This window comes from Lissotriton vulgaris, chromosome 2_1, assembly GCF_964263255.1.
Source record: "Lissotriton vulgaris chromosome 2_1, aLisVul1.2, whole genome shotgun sequence".
In the NCBI taxonomy this organism is placed as follows: domain Eukaryota; kingdom Metazoa; phylum Chordata; class Amphibia; order Caudata; family Salamandridae; genus Lissotriton; species Lissotriton vulgaris.
The window spans coordinates 1,621,134,012-1,621,160,223 of record NC_141687.1 but is presented as its reverse complement, the minus strand read 5'-3'; the positions used below and the strand labels follow the sequence as shown (position 1 = coordinate 1,621,160,223).

The window sequence follows — 26,212 nt, the reverse complement described above, 5'->3', positions numbered from 1 at the left end:
TGAATGTGTGACATTGATCCACATTCTGTCCATCACCTGTTTTGTTTGCAATTGCCGCCATAAGTGCGCTGGGGATGCTCAGACGTGGGTCCCAGGCACTCCACACCACTGGAGTCAAGCTAGCCGGGCTGATGAGAGGTGTTACCTCGAAACCGGTCCGGTCCTCGGATGCTTGATTCCGTTCTGGGAAGGACATGGCTTTTGTAGTTCGGACTGGACTGTTCTCATGGGGCACAGGGTCAGAGCTGATTTGCATATCGCCATTGTCTAACCCAGGGTGGTGTGGAGTGCAAAAAAACTATGGATTTGGGCCCAGATCTTTGGACTGGGGTGAATGTGTGACATTGATCCACATTCTGTCCATCACCTGTTTTGTTTGCAATTGCCGCCATAAGTGCGCTGGGGATGCTCAGACGTGGGTCCCAGGCACTCCACACCACTGGAGTCAAGCTAGCCGGGCTGATGAGAGGTGTTACCTCGAAACTGGTCCGGTCCTCGGATGCTTGATTCCGTTTTGGGAAGGACATGGCTTTTGTAGTTCGGACTGGACTGTTCCCATGGGGCACAGGGTCAGAGCTGATTTGCATATCGCCATTGTCTAACCCAGGGTGGTGTGGAGTGCAAAAAAACGATGGATTTGGGCCCAGATCTTTGGACTGGGCTGAATGTGTGACATTGATCCACATTTGTCCATCACCTGTTTTGTTTGCAATTGCCGCCATAAGTGCGCTGGGGATGCTCAGACGTGGGTCCCAGGCACTCCACACCACTGGAGTCAAGCTAGCCGGGCTGATGAGAGGTGTTACCTCGAAACCGGTCAGGTCCTCGGATGCTTGATTCCGTTTTGGGAAGGACATGGCTTTTGTAGTTCGGACTGGACTGTTCCCATGGGGCACAGGGTCAGAGCTGATTTGCATATCGCCATTGTCTAACCCAGGGTGGTGTGGAGTGCAAAAAAACGATGGATTTGGGCCCAGATCTTTGGACTGGGGTGAATGTGTGACATTGATCCACATTCTGTCCATCACCTGTTTTGTTTGCAATTGCCGCCATAAGTGCGCTGGGGATGCTCAGACGTGGGTCCCAGGCACTCCACACCACTGGAGTCAAGCTAGCCGGGCTGATGAGAGGTGTTACCTTGAAACCGGTCCGGTCCTCGGATGCTTGATTCCGTTCTGGGAAGGACATGGCTTTTGTAGTTCGGACTGGACTGTTCCCATGGGGCACAGGGTCAGAGCTGATTTGCATATCGCCATTGTCTAACCCAGGGTGGTGTGGAGTGCAAAAAAACGATGGATTTGGGCCCAGATCTTTCGACTGGGGTGAATGTATGACATTGATCCACATTCTGTCCATCACCTGTTTTGTTTGCAATTGCCGCCATAAGTGCGCTGAGGATGCTCAGACGTGGGTCCCAGGCACTCCACACCACTGGAGTCAAGCTAGCCGGGCTGATGAGAGGTGTTACCTCGAAACCGGTCCGGTCCTCGGATGCTTGATTCCGTTCTGGGAAGGACATGGCTTTTGTAGTTCGGACTGGACTGTTCCCATGGGGCACAGGGTCAGAGCTGATTTGCATATCGCCATTGTCTAACCCAGGGTGGTGTAGAGTGCAAAAAAACGATGGATTTGGGCCCAGATCTTTGGACTGGGGTGAATGTGTGACATTGATCCACATTCTGTCCATCACCTGTTTTGTTTGCAATTGCCGCCATAAGTGCGCTGGGGATGCTCAGACGTGGGTCCCAGGCACTCCACACCACTGGAGTCAAGCTAGCCGGGCTGATGAGAGGTGTTACCTCGAAACCGGTCCGGTCCTCGGATGCTTGATTCCGTTCTGGGAAGGACATGGCTTTTGTAGTTCGGACTGGACTGTTCTCATGGGGCACAGGGTCAGAGCTGATTTGCATATCGCCATTGTCTAACCCAGGGTGGTGTGGAGTGCAAAAAAACTATGGATTTGGGCCCAGATCTTTGGACTGGGGTGAATGTGTGACATTGATCCACATTCTGTCCATCACCTGTTTTGTTTGCAATTGCCGCCATAAGTGCGCTGGGGATGCTCAGACGTGGGTCCCAGGCACTCCACACCACTGGAGTCAAGCTAGCCGGGGTGATGAGAGGTGTTACCTCGAAACCGGTCCGGTCCTCGGATGCTTGATTCCGTTCTGGGAAGGACATGGCTTTTGTAGTTCGGACTGGACTGTTCCCATGGGGCACAGGGTCAGAGCTGATTTGCATATCGCCATTGTCTAACCCAGGGTGGTGTGGAGTGCAAAAAAACGATGGATTTGGGCCCAGATCTTTGGACTGGGGTGAATGTGTGACATTGATCCACATTCTGTCCATCACCTGTTTTGTTTGCAATTGCCGCCATAAGTGCGCTGGGGATGCTCAGACGTGGGTCCCAGGCACTCCACACCACTGGAGTCAAGCTAGCCGGGCTGATGAGAGGTGTTTCCTCGAAACCGGTCCGGTCCTCGGATGCTTGATTCCGTTCTGGGAAGGACATGGCTTTTGTAGTTCGGACTGGACTGTTCCCATGGGGCACAGGGTCAGAGCTGATTTGCATATCGCCATTGTCTAACCCAGGGTGGTGTGGAGTGCAAAAAAACGATGGATTTGGGCCCAGATCTTTGGACTGGGATGAATGTGTGACATTGATCCACATTCTGTCCATCACCTGTTTTGTTTGCAGTTACTGTCATTGGCAGCATGACAGGGGCAATGTGTAGTACAAGCTGCAGTGGCCTCCTGACGAGAGCCCTAGCACTTATCTTTTCACAAATCAAGCACTGGGGTTAAGTGACCGCTGCAGTACAGCCTACATGCAGGCCCGGACTGGCCGTTGAGGGCACCGGGCAATCCCCCGGTGGGCCGCATGGTTGGGGGCCGGTTTTGTGCCCCTGGGGCCGTTTTTGTTACAGGGCCGTTATGCAGCAAAAACGGCCCTGTAACAATAACGGCCGAAAAACGGCCCTGTCACAGAGCGCGGTCGCACCTCTCCCCCCTCCCCTTTCCTCCCGGAGGGGGAGAGGGGGGCCGGCCGAGCACTTTGGCAGGGCCGGTTCTAGTTCCCAGTCCGGCCCTGCCTGCATGCATACTAGCAGGCGCGCAACACCCATTGGGCTCACCGGGCTTCAGCCCCCCCCCCCCGTCGCCTCCTCTGCCCGGGCTAAGATGACACGCACTGAAATGGTGCAGGAAGGCTGCGCATCCGATCCGAGAATGTGATTGTTTTAATGATTTCTGAGAGGCCCAGCAGCCCGAGCCAGACAGCGAGCCTCTGAAAAGTTTCAGCGAGTGAACCGACCCCCCTGGCCTGACCTCTTGTGTTTCCTTTAGAGTGGCGCGGAGGTGAAATCCTTGCCTGAAGGCAGGGATTTCACCTAAGCACTTGATGGGTTGTGAGCATGGGGTGTGAAGATGTGCACAGCAGGGGGAAGGCATGGCCAGTTAAGGTGATGCTTTTCCTTTGTAAAGGAATTTCTGCTGGCATCTTAGCACAGGGTGTGCTGTCTGTGCACTTGTATAGATGTGTATTCCATACATGTGCACAGACAGCAAACCCTGGGCTATGGCGCAAGCAGGAATTAATTTACAAAGGGAAAGCTTCACCTGCACTGGCCACCCCTTTCCCCCTGCTGTGTGTGTATTTGACCCACATTGATCTACACAGTGAGACCTTCGGGAGGGGCTGGATGCCAGGACACAGTGCTGCTGATCAGCCAGACTCCACAGTATAGTATCAGAAGAGCAGGCAGCAGTTTTTTGTGTAAGTTCCAGTAACTTTAATGCATTTTTCAGCACAGCATTACCTACTGCCTGCATATCTAGGTTACTGTGAATGTTGTTCTTGACTTACATACATAGAAACGTCAAAGAGGACAGTCCCCTCCAAATATGCAAATGTAGTGTAAGTTTGTAGTGTTTATTTTTTTTTGGGGTGCTAGTGGGTAATTTTAGAGTTCAGGGTGGGTGTGGGTTTTAGGGTGCCAGTGAGTAATTTTATGGTTCAGGGTGGGTTACGGATTGGGGTGCCAGGGGGTAATTTTAGGGTTCTGAGCGGGTATGGGTTTTGGGATTCCAGGGGGCAATTTTAGGGTTCAGGGTAGGTATGGGTTTTGGGGTGCCAGGGGACATTTTAGGGTTCAGCGTGGGTATGTGTTTTGGTGTGCCAGGGGTAATTTTAGGGTTCAGGGGAGGTGTGGGTTTTGGGATGTCAGGGGGCAATTTTAGGGTTCAGGATGGGAATGGGTTATGGGGTGCCAGGGGGGAATTTATGGTTCAGGGTGGGTATGGGTTATGGGGTGCCGGGGGAATTTATGGTTCAGCATGGGTATGGGTTTTGGGGTGCCAGGGGTAATTTTAGGGTTTAGGGCAGGTGTGGGTTTTCGGATGTCAGGGGGCTATTTTAGGGTTCAGGGTGGGTATGGGGTGCCAGGGGGCATTTTAGGGTTCAGCATGGGTATGTGTTTTGGTGTGCCAGGGGTAATTTTAGGTTGCAGGGCAGGTGTGGGTTTTGGGGTGTCAGGGGGCAATTTTAGGGTTCAGGGTGGGTATGGGTTATGGGGTGCCAGCGGGGAATTTATGGTTCAGGGTGGGTATGGGTTATGGGGTGCCGGAGGGGAATTTATGGTTCAGCATGGGTATGGGGTTTGGGGTGCCAGGGGTAATTTTAAGGTACAGGGTAGGTGTGGGTTTTGGGGTGCCATGGGATTAATTTTAGGGTTCAGCGTGGGTATGTGTTTTATAGTGCCAGGGGTAATTTTAGGGTTTAGGGCAGGTGTGGGTTTGGGATGTCAGGGGGCTATTTTAGGGTTCATGGTGGGTATGGGTTATGGGGTGCCAGATGGGAATTTATGGTTCAGCATGGGTATGGGTATGGGTATGGGTTTTGGGGTGCCTGGGGTAATTTTAAGGTTCAGGGTGGGTTTGGGTTTTGGGGGGCAAGGGGGAATTTATGGTTCAGCATGGGTATGGCTTCTGGGGTGCCAGGGGTAATTTAAGGTTCAGGGCGGGTATGGGTTTTGGGGCTCCAGGGGGGTGATTTTAGGGTTCAGGGTGGTATTGGGTTTTGGGGTGCCAGGGGGTAATTTTAGGGTGTGGGGTGGGTATGGGTTTTGGGGTGCCGGGGAGGGATAATTTTAGGGATAGGATGGGTATGGGTTTTGGGGTGCCAGGGGTAATTATAGATTTCAGGGCGGGTATGGGTTTTAGGGTGTGAGGGGGTTAATTTTAGGGTTCAGCGTGGGTATGTGTTTTGGTGTGCCAGGGGTAATTTTAAGATTCAGGGTGAGTATGGGTTTTGGGGGGCAATGCATCAAGCTACCAAAAATATGTGCTTTAATTGTTGTCCAGTTTCAAATGCAGAATTCACCACATTTTTTTCTCAGCTTGACCTGAGCATTAACCGATCCTGATTATCTGCCATTTTAGCTCCGCCCCATTGATTTACATTAGCCACGCCCCTTCATCTGCCATGTTAGCCCCCCCCCGAAATTAAGACCTAGTTGCGCCCCTGCATACTAGCCACACATCACCTCTTGTGGGTTCTCGTGGTCGCGTGTATCCATCAGGAGGCAGGAGAGGGGCCACACCCTGCCTGCTCAAATCAAGGAGAGGCCTGAAAACGGGCCTTTAAGCCCAGGGCTGCAGGCGAACACCAGCTTCCACGCCACACACAGGCTCAGTGTTTACTCATTTTATAAAGTTTCCATGTTGGTGACAGTCCGCGTTTTTTCCAAGGAATAAGAACATGGAAATCCCAAAGCACAGAGCACTTCAGTGGGAGGACGAAGTGGTACTTTGCACACTCTTGCACCACAGCTCCATCAGTGTCATTAACACCTCATCACAGGCCCATGAGAGCCGGTTCACAGCAGAAACATTAACAAGGCAGTCACAGCCAAGCCCTGGGTTCTCAAGACAGCGCCATGCACGTTGGCCTTTGGGACAGGCGCTTTTTTCACACACAAGTGCTGTCTTAGAGTGAACCCGTGCAGACTGACACAACAGCAGGGGAAGTGTCTCTAGCCCCATCGATCTACAGTACCCTTAACCCTGCCTACAGCAGAATATTACATCTCTGCTTCTCCCATAAGTGAAACATACTTTTTGTGAATGGCAGGTGTTGTGAAGCTCGATTTCCTCCCGGAATGACTTTTGTACCCACCCCTTTCCATCTTCACACCTAACACCGGAGATTCGCCACCTGTTTGCCCCTTCGACAGGGTCTTGGTGGGCAGTGCCCACAGGAGCTTGGAGGGGACAACCTGTAGCTGAATGTTAGAAACAAGGAAGATAACCCTAGACATTGTTTCCATGGGTTTCCCTCTTGTCAGGAATTCATTGAGAGGAAAATGTCAGATCCTTAAACAGGATCTGGTGGCTCAACTAATACATCCACCCCAGAGATCCGTTCTTAACCCCATCGACCCAGATTTAAATGTTGGCACGCCTGCTCAGCATTTCATCTATCCAAGAGTAATAAAGTGCGTACCACTGAGTTGAGTAACAATTTTTTGTCAGCACCAAGAGACATTCTTGAGGGTAACCATTGCTCTTTACAAATGTACACATTATGTTATGTTGAGTTATTGCGTGCATACACCTATGCACAAAAGTTAACACCACACTAAACCACTGCCACAATCATAGCTAAACCAAAGCGAATTTTGATGTCTTGTCCTACGACGGTTCATGCTATGATTGTGTAATATGAAATTTGTGACATCATGTAATCAGATAAATAGTGATTTTTTATATATATATATATATATATATATATATATAAATGGAAATATTTTAGTAATATTTAAAAAAAACGAGACTTTTTCATTTGTAAATTTTTCTGTGTTTAACTTGACTTTTATTTTTTTTTAAAGGCATGGTTTTATATTAGGATATTTTAAAAAACTATATTTGTATGCCATTTGTTGTCTATGATTTAACTATTTCGATTGTATTGTGATTTTATTGTATATGTATAATTATTATTGTGGGTTTTTTTTGGTCCTAGGTGTATTTAATCTTATATAAGTAATAGATTATAGAAAATGATAGATAGATAGATAGATAGATAGATAGATAGATAGATAGATAGATACATAGATAGATAGATAGATAGATAGATAGATAGATAGATAGATAGATAGATAGATAGATAGATAGATAGATATGACCTCCTTAAAGGCCAATATTTTACCCAAGGTGGCTAAGTTTGGAGTGGGAATAGGTAAATATGATACACCCAAAATCAAGCACTTTCCTCATTGTGGTGAAGTATGAATTGGGAGTAGTAAATATTACCTCTGCAAAATCCAACACTTTCCCCAATGTGGGTAAGTTTTGACTGGGAGTACTACTGACCATCCCAAAGTCCAACACTTTCCCCAATATGGCTATCTTTAGAATTGGAATAGTAAATCTAACCACCTCAAAGTCCAACACTTTCCACAATGTGGCCAGGTTTAGAGTGGGAATAGTAAATATGGCAACTAAAAGGTCTAACACTTTCCCCTAGTGTGGTTAAGTTCGCATAGGGACCCCCACAAAAGTCTAACATATTTTCCAGTGTTGCTAAGTTTCGAGTGGGGTTAGGAAGTAAGTCCCCCTGCATAGTCAGACACTTTGCCCAATGTGGCTAAGTTTGGAGTGGGAATGGTAAATCTGACTCCCTCAAAGTCCAACACTTTGTCCAATGTAGCTAGGTTTGGAGTGTAAAGAGTAAATCTGACACCACAAAGTGCAACACTGTCCCCCATGTGATGAGGTTTGGAGTGGAAATAATAAATGTAACCCTCTTAAAGTCCAACTCTTTCTCCAACGCAGTTAAGTATGTAGTGAGAATAGTATATATGACCCTCCCAAAGTCTAACACTTTCCACATCGTATTGAGTGGAAGTAATAAATCACTTATAGACAAATAATTTCAAGATGGTCGCCCTGCATGCAGCAGTCATCCCTGGATTTTTTCAGTTTATTCTTAATTTAAATTTAAAAAAGCAACAGAATAAGGAAGAAGAGGGAATCTCCAGCAAGCAGAACAAGGCCAGTAGGTGATGGCAGAGATAACAGCATAGGGATAGAGGACCAAAAACAAGCAAACTGGAATCAAGAGTGCAGCTGCCAGTCCCTTATAAAAAAGATTTACCACAAACACGCATAATAAGCAGGTGGTATGTGCATTGAAGGTGAGGTGCTACTGAGCAGGGAAACAAAAGCGAGCAGCCAGATAGCAATGTACAGCTGCTGGTCTCTAACAAAAATAATATAAAAAATAGGTTGATAAAAAAAAATAGAGCAGCCATAAGAGGATAGAAAGTAAGGAAAGCGACCCACTCTCAAAGTAAAGTAAAACAAAGTAATCCCCTTAAGTCAGTAGCGTAAGCATGCAAGTCAGCCAATAGAAATTACTGTAAAGAAACTATGCCCCAGGTGGGACAGTCGGAAGAATAAAGAAGCAAGACATTGAATAAGGAGCAGGGAAATAAGATATACAAGAAGGCCATCCAATCATGGGCAAGGGGCTGACTCTAATCCCACTCTTTCTACATTGCCCTGTAAACAATAGATTTTGGACAGCAGATAGCTAAAGCTGTCTGTCTGGCGTGACCTAAAAAATGAGCAAGAAGTGGGATGAGGAGGTGGAGGAATGGGAGGGAGGAAAGAGAAGGAGAGGTGTAAAAAATGGTCAACAAAGCCAGGGATTAGGAGAAGGGGTCTTCAGAGAGAAAGAGAAAAGAAAAAACAAGGAACAATATCGCAGGTGGTAAAGGAGCGTGAGATAGGAATAAATTAGGATTTATGTAATACTTTGAAAAACAAACTTGTAGAATGCAATTTGGAGATAAATGAAGATCATTCTTGGAGATTGTGAGGAAAGATGTGAGGAGAAAATAATTTTTAAAACTGAAATTCTAGAAGTTTATTTTTTTCATAGATAATAAACAATCTATGTACATTCTTTCCGAATCGTGAAAGAGCATATACATCCCAACACCAAACCATGTAGCTTTCCAGCAGTTTGGCAACTTACCTATTTTGTAGTAGCCATGAAGAGATACACCATTCTCTTTTACATTGGCCACGTCCAGAGATTGGTCCACCAGAAGCAGTACACTCATCGCCTGTGGGAACAGAAAAGGTAATCAGTGGATACATAAAATGTGGCACAACTTGTTCCTCCAAGTAATTGGTACTGATTACACTAAAAACAAGGAACCTGTTATTCAGTCAGTCTCCAGGCCAGTACCAAGACCAGGATGAATGTCTCTCCTGAAACACAGGTAGTACACTTATGACTCCGCCTATTCCAAGCTCTAGCTCACACACTCAGGTTTTGCACACATGATCCCATGCAGCTCTTTCCATTCGCATAACACACACACATATGCCCGTACCAATGTGTACTCCCAAATAGCATGCCACATATCTCCACTTTACAAAAAGAAGACAAAGGCAGATCTCTACCCTTAGGAGTCACAGGAGTCCTACAGTTAAATCATCATGCACTCAAGGAAGCAAAGCATTTGTATGAGAAACAGCAGCGAATGTATGACGTTACAACGCATACTTTTACAATGCATACCTTTACAACTCATTTTTTACAACGCAACATCCATTACAACGCATACCATTACAACGCATGCCATTACAACGAATTTAAAAAAACTACCTTTACAACGCATTCCATTACAACGCATACTACCTTTACAACGCATACCATTACAATGCATACCATTACATTGCATGTATGGTAAGTATTGGATAGTGTTGGGGTAAAAATTACTATTCTAACTCCAGGGGGGTGCAACAGTAGGGTAAGTGGTAGCTAGTGTAGGGGTAAAAATTACTATTCTAACTCCAGGGGGTGCAACAGTAGGGTAAGTGTTGGATAGTGTAGGGGTAAAAATTACTATTCTAACTCCAGGTGGTGCAACAGTAGGGTAAGTGTTGGATAGTGTAAGGGTACTATGTGTTGTGATGGTATGCGTTGTAATGGTATGCGTTGTAATGACTGCGTTGTAATGACCTGCGTTGTAGTGGTATGCGTTGTAGTGTCATGTGTTGTAATGGTTGCGTTGTAATGGATGTTGCATTGTAAAAGTTTTGTTGTAATGGTAGTGCGTTGTAAAAGTTGTGTTGTAAAGGTTGTTTCCCAACAGCAGCACCCTTCACAAACAATGTGTCTCAACACACTCCAGGGCAACACTACCAAGAAGGAGCCCAGAACCCCTTTTTGGTTTCCATTTACTCACATAAAACTCAGATGTATCTCGATATACATCAAGGTAACATTCACTCAAATGAAGAACCGTTGGTGGAGATTTACTAGGACTCCATACACCAATGAAATTACTAATCAGTATGTGAACCTCTGAACTCTTAGCAGGGGATCACAACGGTAATGGCTACTCCTAGAAGGCACTGTAGCCACCGCTACCCGCCCCTTGAACCATAACATCTTCCATAAAAGCAAATACATTAAGTGCATGCCACATGAAGCACAGGCTGAAAGCACAACAATTCACATTCGAGCACAGAGCTGTGATACTCAATAAATCATGATATGGACCCACAGTATGACATAACATGGTCAATCTAAAAATGTAACAGGTGTCTTGAAGCCGGTGTTGACATTAATTAATGGAATCACTTGAAGCTTCCTGACCACACACATTTATTGTCGTTGAAAGGTATTGCAAGGGAGCTACCAGCTAAGATGTGAAGTGTGTGCTTTTGAAAGACAGTTACCAAAAAAAACTTCTTCCTGACGACACATTTTTTCATTTTGAGGTTTATTGTAAGGGAGCTACCAGTTAAGCTGTGAAGTGCATGCTTTTAAAAGACAGTTAAGAAAAAAGACTGCACTCTTTAATGTCTGCAAAAAAATCTATATTCTAGCGCTTTTTTTTATCTTAAATCATTTTGAACATTCTGTAGCAGCCTATCTTTTAAAGTGTTTAATGCAAGTTTCAAATAATGACTTACATAACTTGTATTTAATTTTCATTTAAGCTGTGTATTATTTTATATGTAATTACCAGAAGGGGAAAGATAAAAAAGTTAGAGAATAATTCGTTTTTTAGCCACGCCCACATGCACACTCACCCCTCCCACTTGCGCGCAGCATTACAGTTGTTATACATTTTTTAATGCATTTGGCCCTCTGACTGAAGGTGAGACAGACTGAAGGTGTACGTAGCTCAGTGACGGCGTACTTTGTCTAGCACAAATGTCTCACTCATGAGCATGCAGCTGTCCAGTACAAGCACATGGACTCAGGGGGGTAGGAGACACTAAAATTCTGGGGGGGACAGGGACAACCTTGTGGACTTTCCAGTGACCCTATACAAATCACCGCCCGTTAAACAAATACAATCGCATACTTTCGAAGTGAAATATTAAGAAAAGCAGGCATGTTGTAACAGTTTTCATTTATGCTTTATTGTTATTTACATTCATATAGTAATCAGACCAAATGTTAAAAAAACATGTATATGAATCACCTTGATGCACCAAGCAAACATAGGTGGCTGACGTAGGGTGGGGGCGTCGTGTTTGCAAGTGCATTATGATTTGAAAAGTACCTGCTGCTGCATTCCTGGTCTCCAGCAATTTTCAGGCAACAATAAAAATGTGAAGATAACTTTGGTGATTAATGTTCTTTATTGAGAGAGATCGTAGGTTTGTCTAGTGGAAGTTTTGACTCTTGGTAAGGTAGGCACAGTGGGTTAATATGCATGCTGCAAAGAATGTGTACCACGCAGAACACAAAATGCATATCATGTAAATTGGTCAGTGAGTTACTGCCTTTGTCTGAGAGATTCTGTTGGTATTTGCAGTTTATAAGTTAAAATCTTAACATTGAACAGTGAGCTATTAACCGTCATCAAAGAGCTGCATGAAAACTTCAAGGTATAGATTAGAACATTATGATTTTTCCCCAGTATTTCCTTATCCTAATGTTGGAAAATGGGTTCATTAGGATAGAAATCAATTCTTATTATTAAAGAGAACCCCCCAACCATGGTGTTATGTTTTAAATTCTGAGTGTGTGCTTCTTTAGTGTTGCAACGCCATCCTGTGCCCTGGGCACTCCCCAACGTTTTGCTGACTGGTACTGGTAGTACCTGACTCTGACTGACCCTGATCTCTGCCTGAACAGGCACAGGGACAGTGCTATTCTGAAAGAGACACTTAAAGATACTGTGAAAACACCTACATACACCAGGGTGCACTATGGGTTAGGGTACCTCTATGATTGGCATGACCTCTCCTATAAGGCCCTAGTTCATAATAGGGCAGGGAGATTAGAACTACCTTTAAGTCCCTAGAATATATTAGGGCATGGCAGTTTAGAGGCCAGCAGCCCTTTCTGCGTTTGCATGTGTGCACTGCTGAAGCCTGAGGTCAGTTTAAAAGTAGCCCTGTGTTGTAGGACTGCTTTTAAAATGCAAATTGTGCCCAAACTCGACTTTTGGGTTTGGGGAACTTATACATTGATCAACTACAATACTGGGGCAAAATTAAGTTAAGTGGAAAGAAAATTTCCACTTAACTATGGCTGTATCATATTTGCCACATAATATATCATCTGCTGCATAATCTAACGATTTGACCCAAAACAATTTTGTAGCTCAAACGGTTCAAAAATTACTAAAAGAAATGTGACTTATGTTGCTGTGAAGTGTAGGGCCCTTTGCAAAGGTTGACTGGTCACCTTTCCCTGTGCTGCATTTGTATGTTACACAGGTACTAATGAGGCAAAAGCTTTGCAGAGGCTGTTAGTATGTATAAATATGTTAAAATAATAAAGTATCATAAAATGCACCGCATTACGCTGCAGCCTTTTTATTGTTGCATCATTTAGTCAACACTGCAACATCATTTTGGTCTCCATTGCTGCATAACTCCAATGGCCCGAAAGATGGCTGCACATGTTAAAAGTGTTTGTGCATGAAGCAGAGACCATGAAGTTTGCAAACTTGGAGGCTGATTACGAAGGCAGGTGGACTTCAGTCCGTCTGCCACCGAATCGGGGAATGGGACCGCTGGCCTTCAAGGTGGCGGCCCGACGATAGGCATTACAATGCAACCGCCACTATGGCGTTCGCAGTGCCTATCTTTTACATTGTAGCAGGTGCTGCTGGCTGCATCATCTGCCGCAATGTAAAAACTGACATGTCAATCAATCAATCATAGCATTTGTAAAGCACACTACATACCTGTGAGGGTCTCAAGGCGGTTGGCGGGGGGGAGCTGCTACTGTTCGAAGAGCCAGGTCTTGAAGAGTCTCTTGAAGGTTCGAAGATCTTCGGTTTGTCGTAGGCCGATGGGGAGGATGTTCCATGTCTTGGTGGCGAGGTGGGAGAATGATCTGCCACCTGTGGTCACTCTTCGGGTGCGGGGGACGATGGCGAGGGCGTGGTCTGCGGAGCGGAGCTGGCGGGCGGGTGTGTAGAAGCCGAGTCGTCTGTTGAGGTACGCCGATCCGGTGTCGTGGAGTGCCTTGTGTGCATGGGTGAGGAGCTTGAAGGTTATCCTCTTGTTGATGGGGAGCCAGTGCTGGTCTTTCAGGTGGGGTGTGATGTGGCTGCGGCGGTGTACGTTGAGGATCAATTTTGCGGAGGCATTCTGGATGTGTTTCAGTCGTGACAGGAGTTTGGCCGGGGCTCCTGCGTAGAGTGCGTTGCCATAGCCCAGTCTACTGCTGACGTGGGCTTGGGTGACCATCCTTCTAGTTTTGGTGGGGATCCACTTGAAGATCCTGCGAAGCATGCAGAGGGTGTTGAAGCAGGTGGAGGAGACGGCGTTGACCTGCTTTGTCATGGAGAGTGTGGGGTCGAGGATGATCTCTAGGTTTCGTGCGTGGTTGGTGGGTGCTCCTAGTGCCGTTGGCCACCAGGAGTCGTCCCAGGCAGATGGGGTTGAGCCGAAGATGAGGGTCTCTGTCTTGTCCGAGTAGAGCTTCAGTCGGCTATTCCTCATCCAGTCGGCGACAGCCTTCATTCCTTCGTGGAGGTTGGTTTTGGCAGTGTGGAGGTCCTTGGTGAACGAGAGGATCAGCTGGGTGTCGTCGGCATAGGAGATGATGTTTAGGTCGTGCTGTCAGGCGACGTGGGCGAGTGATGCCATGTAGACGTTGAACAGCGTTGGGCTGAGGGATGAGCCTTGGGATATGCTGCAGATTATGTCTGTGGTTTTGGAACGGAAGGGGGGAGGTGGACGCTCTGTCAGGTCCCATGTCTGGGGGCTGAGGGGAAAGGGGCCCGCTATGGGCCTCCAATGTCCCTTTCCGCCAACTTTTCCATGGCGGGTGAACTGCCATGGATAGGCTGGCGGGTAAGGGGTATCGTAAGCCCTACTGTGGTACCTGGTAGGCACCACCAGCATTGTAGGAACCAAGAGCCCCTAGGGTGTGTGGCAGTTGGTCTTTCCGACCGCCAGGAAAGCACCCGCCATTGTGATATGGTTGGCGTTGATGCAGTCACCGATGGCAGTGGGACCGCCATTGACGGGGTGACGTGGCGGTTCCACCTTCATTATAATCACCCCCTAAGTTTGATGTGCATGCAAATCCTACATTGCCAACCCCTGGTAAGTTGCAACACTACTGCGGAAAAAGGTCAATGGAGGTACCAATGGGTGCGGTGGACTGGCCTCAAGGATTTTGTGACTTCAGTGACAGTCACTGTCGATTTAGGGTGTGCTTCTTTGTATGCCTGCTCGCAAGACTGGAGGTGAACTGCAGTATGGATTGTGGTGGACAGGCCTTCCAGGTTAACTCACACTTGCCACCGTAGGGGTCCACCTGCGGGTGCTAAGACACCAGGGCTTCTAAGGTCTATCAGGCTTTCTAAGGTGTAGCAACAGAATGAGCTCTGTCAGGAGTGCGGTCTGGTGGACTGGTCATGAAGGCTGAAAAAAAAGTGCTCTAGTTCCGAATTCAGCAGCTCTGGTCAGAGTGCCACATCCTCTCCCACACTTAACACCATAGTGCCCCACTGAGAGAAACTTGCACTGCCTTCAGCTACAACTCAATTGTGCTGCAACTAAATTCAAATTATGCACTAGACAACAGTAAAATGCTGTCTGGAAAAAAAATGAATAACACCCTGAAAAAAAAAACACTCATAAGGAATGCAAGAATAAGCAAATCATGTGAAATGTATTCAGGAACAACATGGTTACCGTAACAGTTTTAAACTCATTATTCAGAAATCAGTAAGTGATTTTGCCTGAAAAATTCAGGCCATGGCTACAGGACCAGGAAGGGACCCGTTTCAATGTCCATTGCTTATATTCTTTCAAAATGTAAGCAGTTCGGTAAAAAAAAATTGCATCCCCGAACACAGAGCTGCAGTACACATTTTATAAGCTAAAATAATTAAAACAGTTGAAAACGATCATATTAAACATTTTCACTCCACTCATCAACCAAGTATTGCTGTCCCTTTAGAAATTGTGCACTTCCGGTTGGAAAACAATGTTGTTCAAAGAAAGAAGAAAAAAAGAAAGTAGCGCTTTCACTGGCAAACTCTGTAAAATTGGTTCTAATGTGTGTTGGTGTAAATAACAATCTGGCCTGTCTGCTGACCACTCTGTATTGCTTAATTTAGCTATTTCATTTTTTTTTCTCTCCGTCCCAAGGTTTTTCTTTGGAATTATGGTCAGTAAATGAGGAAATATCCAGCCAGTGTCCGCCTGTTTTGGATCCATTTCACAGAGAAACAAATGAAGAAAAGGAGATGCAAGAGAGAGTAATAAGAGCTCTTGAAATCAGAACTTAAGGAGGAGCGAGACAAAGACAGAAATGGGTATGAAGGAAAAGAGACAGTTTTTTTCGCCTTCTCTGCTCTTCCCAGGAGCCTTCCTGCAGCATAACAAAGGGCAGAGGGCGGGTGGCCTCTTTGACTCCAGGCAGGTCACGTGCAGGGCCATTAGGTAGCGCTTTCGCGTGCTAATGGCCCTGCTGAATAACAGAAGGGAGGGGGGAAATTCTTTTGTCCCCTCGTCCCCCAAACCCATGTCCCCCGTGTCCCCCCCCCCCACTCCAAAATCTGGTGGGAACATATCCACCGCGTCCCCCACACTTCCTACGCCCATGCATGGACTCTAGGTTACTGCATACTTCCCTCTTGCTCATCCCGATCATGGCACCACGAATAAGAATGTGCAGATCAGTGGTGTGTTTGCGTTCATGTGCAGCCTCAGTCCAGACAGCGCTGGCAATCCCTAAGACATCAGTCTTTCCTTCATTGGAAGCAATCTAGCACAAGTGGGTTTGGACACTGCTTCCCCATACCACACTAAGCGGTAAGCAATATCTCCAGACCTGCATCCTGACATACTGTCACCAAGTTTTCTGCCCGGCTCAGTACGTTTCTTGAACCCCCCAGGAGAATTTTGACACAAGGATGCATTTTGTACTTAAACAATGAAAAAATTGCATGTGTCTCGAACAATAGCCACTTGTGTTCTGTTTGTTTAGATTGTTCCTATGCACCTGCTACATGATTTTTACCCAAACTAAATCTCAGTTGTGCAACATGGCATAATGGCATAATCTAATCACTGAAAGAAATTACACAACATTATGGTGGCAACCACAAAATGTTACACTAACGTAGTTGTTTTGCTCTGTGTTCTTGGGTTCTTCTGACAATTGGGACACAGGAATTCCCAACAAGCATTTGCAATGCAATAGGTCTCGCATTTATGAGAGTTTGAGCTATTGGCATTGTAAATGGAAATGCCTTTTATCTATGTGTTGTTTTTAAAACAGAAAAATAAAAGGCATTGTTATTTACAATGCCAATAGCTTAAACTCTCGTAAATGCGAGACTTATTGCATTGCAAATACGTGCTATAAAAATAAAAAAAGTTTTAGGAGGGAGCGCTATTTGAGAAAATAGTGCTCAGAGACAGTAATCAAAGCCTACCAGGCAACAACACACGTAATGGGGGTGTCGCCATGGGAGGTTACAAAATGAGACAAGGGGTACAAAGGAGGGTCTATTAAGCCTTTTGACCAATGAACAGCCACAGTTTACAGTGAACAATGGCACAACCCGATGAAAAATGTTGACGGAGCTTCAAGTCCCCACCTCAATACAACATGCCTCACAGAGCCACGCATGCGCTGTCCAGGCTCGACCTGAAAATAGGGCAATATCCCATATGCAGGATACAGGGGGTTTCCTACCTGGAACTCAGATATAGAGCACGTTTGCTGTTTGTGACAGTAAAATTTACTAGGGAGACTTTAAACGTGTACGGCCCTAATCTATCTCTCTACCCCATGCCAATTTGTGTGTAAGGGCTGTGTGTGCATAATGGTACGCCCCAAACACCAGTCATGACCATGGTCAATTTTAAAATAAAATTCATCCCTACCATCAGAATCCATCGAACAGAAATATGCGAAAACAGATTCAAATAATTGAAAAATGATGAAATCACTAAGAATAAATGCTTGTCAGATGGAACGGATCAGTGCAAAAGTTTTAAAGCAAGACCAGTAGCGTGCGAAGCTGAAATGGCAAAAATAAGGTGTGCTGACAGCAGAACGGATAAACATGATGTTTGGTGACAGTGTGCTCCAACATCCGGTGAGCACAGACCTGCGACACCTGCAAGTCTGTGGGGGAGGATGACCGTTACGCAGATGCGTCACAGAGATAACGTTCAGCTCAATAACGGCTAGAGCTAAAAATAAAATAATTATTACAGCGCCTCAAAACAAAAACAAAATTCTACCCAAGTGTTGAGATGAACACTTTTTTTTAACCTCAAAACAATGAATTGAATTCCGTGACATCTACGTATTTAAAAACTGTGCCTAATTCCAGCTTTTAACACATTTTAATTAAAGTGAAGCATTTTTTATAGAGATGGAATGTTAGACAAAGATGAATACCGCGATTTGGCAACAGTTATTGTCAAAAGCATTGATAATCGGTTCTCCTTAACAAAGTGCCCCTCCTGCACAGATAGTGAAAATATGTGACAAACCTGCAGAAATAGCAACGATTAGTCCAAATTTTCCAGTAAACATATATTTTCTTACAATCTGTAGCAATACGAACAAACAAGTCCAGTCCTTTTCAAAACAAATGGAAGATAATAAGAATTGTTAAAACTAAGTTTAATTTCGAAATATTTTTAGCATTTTATCATTTGAAAAAGTGGTGTGCTAAAAACTATTTATAAACCCCTTTTCTTGAGACAAAGAAGGAATGGGCAAAGTGAGCAATTACTCAAAGCCACAACCTTCCAAGGGTCCCCCGGTGAAGTGATTTAAAAAGTCTCTCTCATACCTTCCTCCTTACTTCACCCCACCCCTCCTATCCCTCTCTTCAACTGTGTCCCTAGCTATCTCCACATCTCTATGTAGCTGTCCCCTCTTTCTACCTCACAACATCTCTATGTACCTCACAACTCCTTTAGTACACCTGTTTTACTTTACCTCTCTCTTTACCACACCCTTTGGTGTTTCCCACCACTATCCTTTTTGTACATTACCTTCTCCCTATCTCGCTCTCTACCTCTCTGCCGCACTCAAGAATGTAAGCTATTTCTCTGGCTCTCTTTCTCGACCCACCTCTTCCTACCTCTCTGACGGGCATATTATCAAGGGCAGAACCGGAGCTTTAGCAGCACTTTTTGCCCCTAAAGCGGCGATATTCTTATCGCACTATTAACAAGGCGGCGCTAACATGCATCAGCGCATGTTAGCAGCCGATTTCGTAATGCATCTCATGACAGTGATAGATATCGCTAATGAGATGCAAAGTAGGTGTTCCCTCCTAAGACAACATGTGAAATGCTCGCAAAACCAACATCGCTGTATCAACAACGCTGCCCCTGAACAGCGAAGCGATAACAAAACCTGCGCTGAGCCCCCATTATCACATGATTCCAACGCCTGAAAAAAACCTGACTTAGCAGTATTGCCTCTGGGAGGTGGATTGTGTGGTTATGTACACAGTCCCCTATTAACAAGCATTTCTTTAGCACTGTGAAATCATCACAAGATTTCACACGCTAATGATGATTATCGCAGTCTATCGCTGGATTGCACTTCGCCTGTTAGCAAAACGTTGCTAATAGGCCGCTAACACAGCGATGTAATTCAGCAATAGAGGGAGATAATGAAAAACGCCCTAAGAGCGTTTTGCAATATTTATCGCAGTTTGCAGATAATATTCCAGAGTCTTTCTTTCTAGATATCTCACATTTCTCTCTTCACCTTACTTCTCTCCCAACGGGAAACATCCTTTACAACGCGGTGTTTACAACGCGGTGTTTACACCGCGCGACCTTTATGACGCAGCCATTACAACGCAAGTCATTACTACGACTTGCGCTGGATGCCGCTCTTGGTTAAGGAATATTTTGATTTTCTATTCCAACACCTTCCCTCCTGTTACGTGGGCTTGAGTTGGAATAGAAAATTAAATTAATCCTCAATCCAGCGCCCTCCAACGCAAGTCGTTGTAGCGACTTGCGTTGTGAAAACCGCATTGTAAAGTACCGCAATCAAAATGATCGCGGTGTCCTGACGTTCATCCCTCCCAACCTCACCTATCTATAATCTCTGCCTCAACCCCTTCTAACTCTGCTTCACCTCTCTCGCTATACCATTATCTTAACATATCTGTCCTACTGCCTAGGGTCGGACTGGCATACAGGTCAATGAGGAAGTGTCCGATGGGCTGGTCTGACAGGTCAGTTTGCGGGTCGGTTTTTGGTCTGTTTGTGGTCTTGTTTTATGACTAATATGCCAGTTTTATTGTTGATTTCCATGATATTAATATTATATTATTGTATGTTGCAAGCTCAAATCCATGTAGTCTCCCATACCTTGCAAAACACACACTGTGACTTTGCAAATTCACAACTGCCCAAATGTGCAGACATGGATCACTATAATTCACTAATGGAGGCCACTTTTATTTTGGTGTCAAGGTCAATTTACTGTCCCCTTCCCCCTTCTATTCCCCTTAGTCAGCAGAGCAGGAGGTCTGTGTCTAGCTAGAGAGGTGTTCACATAAAAAGAGGGAAAAGGCTATGTCTTGGGAACAGAATTTAGAAGAAAATTGTAAGATATTATTGATGGAATGGTGAAAAGCCTCAGAGTAGTGCTTCGATATCAAGCCAGCAGCGAGAATGTCAGTTGTGGAGTGAAGTTGATTTGTGATCTTTTGGTACTTTTTGGTTGGCATACGCAGCTTGAGCTCCTGGATATTTTTGAGTGCCGATGTTTCCAAAAATTGAATGTACAATTCAATAGTGTTTGGCATCATGAGGATTTGATTTAGGTGAAAATGTGTAATACATGTATAGTTGTTATGAACAGGGGGTCCTCAAAATATGCCTTACTCAGGGCCCCAAAAAACCTTCACATAGGGAGGTAAAATTTAAAAAAGGTTTTCTTGGACTTGAAAAAAAATGGCCCAGTCTATGGCTTTGCTGTAGGATTTGCGTGTAGATTGGCAATGTAGATCATTGGGATAAGAGTTCCTTCTGACTTCCCCACACAGGAAACACTCAAGAATGAGAATTGTTCTGCAAGAATTCCAGTCGAACATAAATTAACACAATTTGCACACACCCTTACACAACTTGTCAACACTGGGAAGTTAAATCTCTGACACAGAAAAGATCAATGTTAGTCATTTAATGAATGAAATGCTAATTATTTCCCCCAATAATGCTGTGTAATCGAAAAACTAACATGTACCTGGCCAATCGGTAAACAAATCAATGCAATACTTAAGCACTTAAGTCCATCGCTTTGTGAGACAAATACTTGGACGTAGCACTAGCTCATCTACAGATTTTGAAAAGATGCATTGTCTTTTGGAGTGGCATTTCCTTTCTTGTGATGAGTCACTTTATCCAATGTAAGCATTAATGCCTCCAGGCGCAGGCATTAACGGCATTCCATTACAGAGCTACAATCCCGAAGTATGAATGCATTATCTTGCAGGAGAGAGCCTGGGCATTAATTGAAACTCCCTAGATCTAGAGGGACTCGGGCAGCTCTGGGGGATTCCTTGCATGACCACGATTAGTTACACATTAGGAGGATAAAGCACCATCCACATTGATGAAAACCACATTCAGGGCTTCAAAGATTCAGTCTAATCTCAAACAGGTCTTGAATTTTAGGTTTTCAATTTTAGCGGTAAACATCACGCATCTGCAATTTTTCCCAGATAAAATTTTCTCCTGAAAGAATTAATTTGTTATACAATGTCTCTCCTTCCACACCCCCACCAGACATCTTCACGCCACCCAACTGGCCCTGGCCGCCATCCCACAGATCTGCAAGGCCACGGCTGGAGGATGGAGGATGATCCTTCTACTACCTCACTGCTAAGACCTGGAACTCCCTGTCTCTGCACCTCAGGCAATCACCATCACTGCCCCAATTCAGGAAGGACCTCAAGACCTGGCTCTTTAATTGAACCGCAGACTGAGCCCCCCAACCCCACTCCACCCCCCAGCGCTTTGAGACCCTCACGGGTGAGTAGTCATGCTTCATAAGACCCTGATTATTTATTTATTTATTTATTTATTCAAAGTTTTATATAGCGCAAACAAGATCTTTGCAGATATCAGAGCGCTTTACAGAGACAGGGGTAGGGGCAGGGAGAATAGATACAATATTGGGTACAATATGATAGCATAGTAGAATAGGATAACAATCGAGTACATATATGAGAACCAGTAAACGATCAAATAACTAATAAAACAAAAAGTCGTGCAGAGACTTATGCCCAGATGCATCAACCTTTTTAGGAAGTGCAAACGGTGCGATTTGCATAAATCGGCCTTTTGCACTTCCTAAATTGGTTACTGGGATGCATCAAGCATTTTTTGGAAATCGCTTTTTTTTGCGAGTTCCAAAAAATGCGATTGCTGTTAAGGAATCGCAAATTTGCGATTCCTTAACAGCAATGCATCATCCTCAAAACATTTGCGATTTTAAAAATTGCAAATGCAAATTACCACGAAGTTGAACTTCGTGGTAATTTGCAAAAATGTTTAAAAACGCATGAAAATGCATTTTTTAAACGTGTACGTTACAGGCACACATGTCCTTAGGACATGTGTGTATGTAACTCACATGTAAAAGTGCATTTCATGGGTGCAGGGGGGGGTCCTTTGGACCCCCCTCTCCACCCTTGAAAGGCTTTGATGCATTCCGATTTGAAATTGCGAATTCGCAATTCCCATTCATTCCTATGGGCATTTCAGCCCATAGGAATGAATGGGAATATCGGATTCGCTATTTGGAACTCGCAATTTTATTGGAATTCGGTAAAAATTGCGATTTTTACCGAATTTCAATAAAATAGCGAATTTAATGATGCATTGCCATTTGCGAATCCTTAATTGCGATTCCTTATTTTTCGCAATTAAGGAATCGCAAATGACAACGTTGATGCATCTAGGGGCAAGATCCAGCAACAATAGAGATCAGGTGAGCTTAGGCCAAAACGGATGGCTATTACCTCTTTCTTAATGCTTGCAGGAACAAGGGGTAGGGGCAACAGAAAGGTAGTTGGAAGCGACTGTTGGGAACAAAATAGTAGTCGGTGGTAAGTGAAATAGCATAATAGGATATCAGTCATGTACAAATAAAATACAATAAACAAACTGGTAACCAGTACTGCAGCAACGATACAGACGTCTCTGTTCCAGCATCAGAAGAGTTCAGGTGAACTTGGCCATAAGGATGGCTTTTACCTCTTTCTTAAAAAGTGCCGTGTAGGGGATATGCCTAGTTTCAGGCGGGAGTGAGTTCCAGATCCTGTGCGCCATTCCTGAGAAGGAGCGTTTGTATGTTTTTTCCTTCCGGAATCTACGAGATTTCAGGAGTAAATTTTTTGTACTTCTATTGGATCTCGAGCCTCCTGATATAGTCAGCTTTTGGGTGAGGTTGGGTGACTTGTGGTGTACGGCCGAGTGTGTCATAACGGCTATTTTCAGCTGTATTCTGGCCTCAAAGGGCAGCCAGTTCAGAGATTTTAAATCAGGGGATATATGCGAGTGTTTCCTAGAACCAGTGATGAATCTCGCGGCAGCGTTCAAGGAGGCTCTTAGGGGAGCGGTTGTTGAAAGAGGGAGTCCGCTAAGGGTCGCAATTCCATAGTCTATGCGAGGGATGACTAGGGCCTGTACAGCAGTTTGGAAGTCCTTAGCTGGGTGGAAGGGTCTAAGTTTCCTCAACGTGTTGACTTGGAAGTTAGCTCCTTTAGTGGCTTTGTTAATGTGCTGCTGCATGTTGAGCTTGGCGTCAAGTGTAATGCCTAAGGATTTCGCAGATTCCACAATGGTGGGTTAGACAATGAGCGCAGTTAGCTGATTGAGCCAGGTTTGGGTGATGGCAATTTTCGTGGGGGGCGAGATCAGAAGGAACTCAGTTTTCAGAGCATTTAATTTGAGGTGATTATCGGCCAACCATGATTGGGTGTTTCTGAGTGTGGAGTTCAGAAGCTTAATGTCTTCCGGGGATTGTAGCTTGAGGTAAAGTTGAGTGTCATCGGCGTACATATGGAAGAGTACATTGGATGCTTGAAGCAAGGAGGTGAGTGGTTCCATGATGAGGTTGAACAAAGTGGGGGTAGGAGGAGCCTTGTGGGACGCCTAAAGTTACCGGCACCGGTGAGGACAGCACGTTGTTGATCTTGAACTTCTGTGAACGGTTATGTAGGAAGGAAGTGAACCATTTGAGAACAGTTCCGGATAGCCCCATTCTGTTCTTTAGCAGCTCCAGAAGGTTCTCATGTTTGACAGTATCAAAAGCTGAGGAGAGGTCAAGAAGGATGAGGAGGCAGGAATCGTTGCGGTCAAGGATTTGGAGGGCGTCATCAATTATGTGAGTCATAGCCGTTTCCGTGCTGTGTTTCGCTCGGAAGCCTGATTGATGAGGGTTGAGGAGGTCAAACTGATCAATGTGTTTAGTCAGTCGGCCAAGGTGGGGATATTGGTGATAGGGCGATAGTTGTTCAAGTCAGCCGGGTCAGCTGTAGGTTTCTTGAGTATAGGTGTGACTTGCCCCACCTTGAGGGAGTCTGGGATGAGGCCTTGTTGAAGGGAGATTTTAGTCCAGAGTGGGAGGAGCAGGGGGGTGAAGTCTTTCACAGCATTAGCAGGTAGGGGGTCAGTGAAGTGATTAGAGGGCTTCAAGGTGGTGAGTAGTTTGCGAATTGCTTCTTCAGTGTAGGTGTCGAATGGCGTCCATGATGCGTTGTTTTTAGGGTGAGTGGTAGTCACGCTGATGGGGCTGGAGTATCGGCTTGCATCAATGAGAAGATCACTTCTTATGTTGTCGGTCTTTAACTTAAAGAATGCGGAAAAGTCTTCACAGTGTGGAATATCGCTTGTTGCGCTGATTGATTGTGAGGGTTGCATCTTGGTTTGAGATTTGATTAGATCAAACAGTTTCCTTGGTCGGTTCTTTGCTTTTTCCAGCTGGAGGCTGAAGAAGTCTGATTTCGAACGCTTGATCTTCCTAAAGTAGGCATTTCTCTTGTTCTTTAGCATTTTAAGGTGCAGTGCTGAGGGGTCAGATCTCCAGGTGCGCTCTGCCATTCGCAAGGCACGTCTGTCTTCATTGAGTCTGCCATCATACCAGGGATTCGATTTCTTGGTGGAGACTCTTTTCAATTGCAGGGGGGCAGCTTCATTGATTATTGAGTTCATAGAATCGAGGTAGAGGTCAGTCAATGATTGACCATCAGGGGCGCCCACAGGGGGAAGGAGGAGACTGCGAGTGTGAGAAGGCAGGCAGTTCGGGTTGAGATTCTTCATGTCCCTTTTTCAGATCTTGGATTTGGTGGGTTGAGCCATGTTAGGTTTAACTTTTTCGTTGATGAAGAAAGAGATAATGTGATGGTCTGACCAGTCACAGGGTTGGATCGACCCCAATTGGGTAGTGTCCTCTTTGGCGATGATAAGGTCGAGGATCGAGCCTTTGTCGTGTGTCGGGCTGATACAGATTTGGGTGAGGTCAAGCGCATTAAGGAAAGTTTTGAGACTATTCACCACTGCGTCTTTCTGATCATTCCAATGGAGATTGAAGTCACCCAGGTAAATTTGAGTGGACTGCCGACCGGCATTGGATGAGATCGTGTCCATGAGTTGTGGTAGATGACATGTAAAGAGCATACAGGTTTGCCCTCGCTGGAGATATCGAGGCAGAAGAGTTCACAGGAAGTGAGGGTGGAGGAGGTGACTTTGGTCACAGAGAGGGTGCTCCTAAAAGTGCATGCGATTCCACCGCCCGTCTTGCCGGTCCTGTCGAGCCTAATGATGTGGTAGTTTGGGGAGACTAGTATGTCCATTATAGGCGTAGAAGTTTCAGTTAACCACGTTTCAGTCAGAATGGCCAGGTCGAGGTCCAATGCTATAATGAGATCCGCGATGTCGGAGGAGTGTATCGGGGCCGATCTACAGTTGAGTAGGATGCATTTGAGTCTGGGGGAGAGAAGGATGATTGATTGTTCTAGAGAGCGGGGGACTTCTCTGAGGTTATTGGGGACGGAACTTCTGTTGCTCAGAGTGGGGGGCCTAAGTGGATTAGTGAGGATTGTGGGAATGGGGAGGTGTGTAGCGGTTGTGTGTTTTAAAGGACCAGTGCTGAATGAGCGAAGGAGGGTGCATAGGTCATGGTCCGAAAGGGGGTTGAGGGCGAACGGGGGGCGTGCGTGATTGCGGGCGGGGATAGAGGGCCAACGCGGGGAGTATGATTTGTGAGGGTATGTAGGGTGGGAGGGGGATTTGTTGCGTGAGGGGGCGGTGATAGGTAGGGGTTGTCTGGTGAGTGTGGTAAGTAGATCTTTGATGGTGTGGAGCTCTTCTTTGACTTGTAAGAGGGTGGCTATAGTCATGTCCAGAGGAGGGTTAGGGGTGGAGTGAGGGATGGGTGCCGTGGGCGAGTCGTTGATTAGGGAGCTGGAATGGGGACTGGCAAGGGGGTGGGGGGCTATGCTAGCATTGGTGCCGGGCTCTGAGGTAATAGTGAGTGGGGTGTCATTCGATGGGTGTGTGAGAATGTGGGTGAGGGGTGTGGATGGGTAGGGGGGGTGTTGGAGGCATAGGTGGGGGTGCTGGAGGGGGGCGGAGCAAGTGAGTTGAGGGGTGGGGGGAGGCTGGAGACAGTGGGGGTGTGTCGAGGGTACTGGGGGCT

At 45.7% G+C, this 26,212-nt stretch overlaps 1 protein-coding gene across 1 annotated transcript in view; it reads right to left on the bottom strand.

Annotated features, from left to right (window-relative positions):
- LAPTM5 (lysosomal protein transmembrane 5) overlaps positions 1-26,212 on the bottom strand; it is a 185,820-nt gene that overhangs the window by 87,606 nt on the left and 72,002 nt on the right. Inside the window, exon 2 of the mRNA XM_086957509.1 lies at positions 9,041-9,131. Coding sequence (XP_086813635.1) covers positions 9,041-9,131 — 91 coding nt within the window. The remainder of the gene's footprint in view (positions 1-9,040; positions 9,132-26,212) is intronic.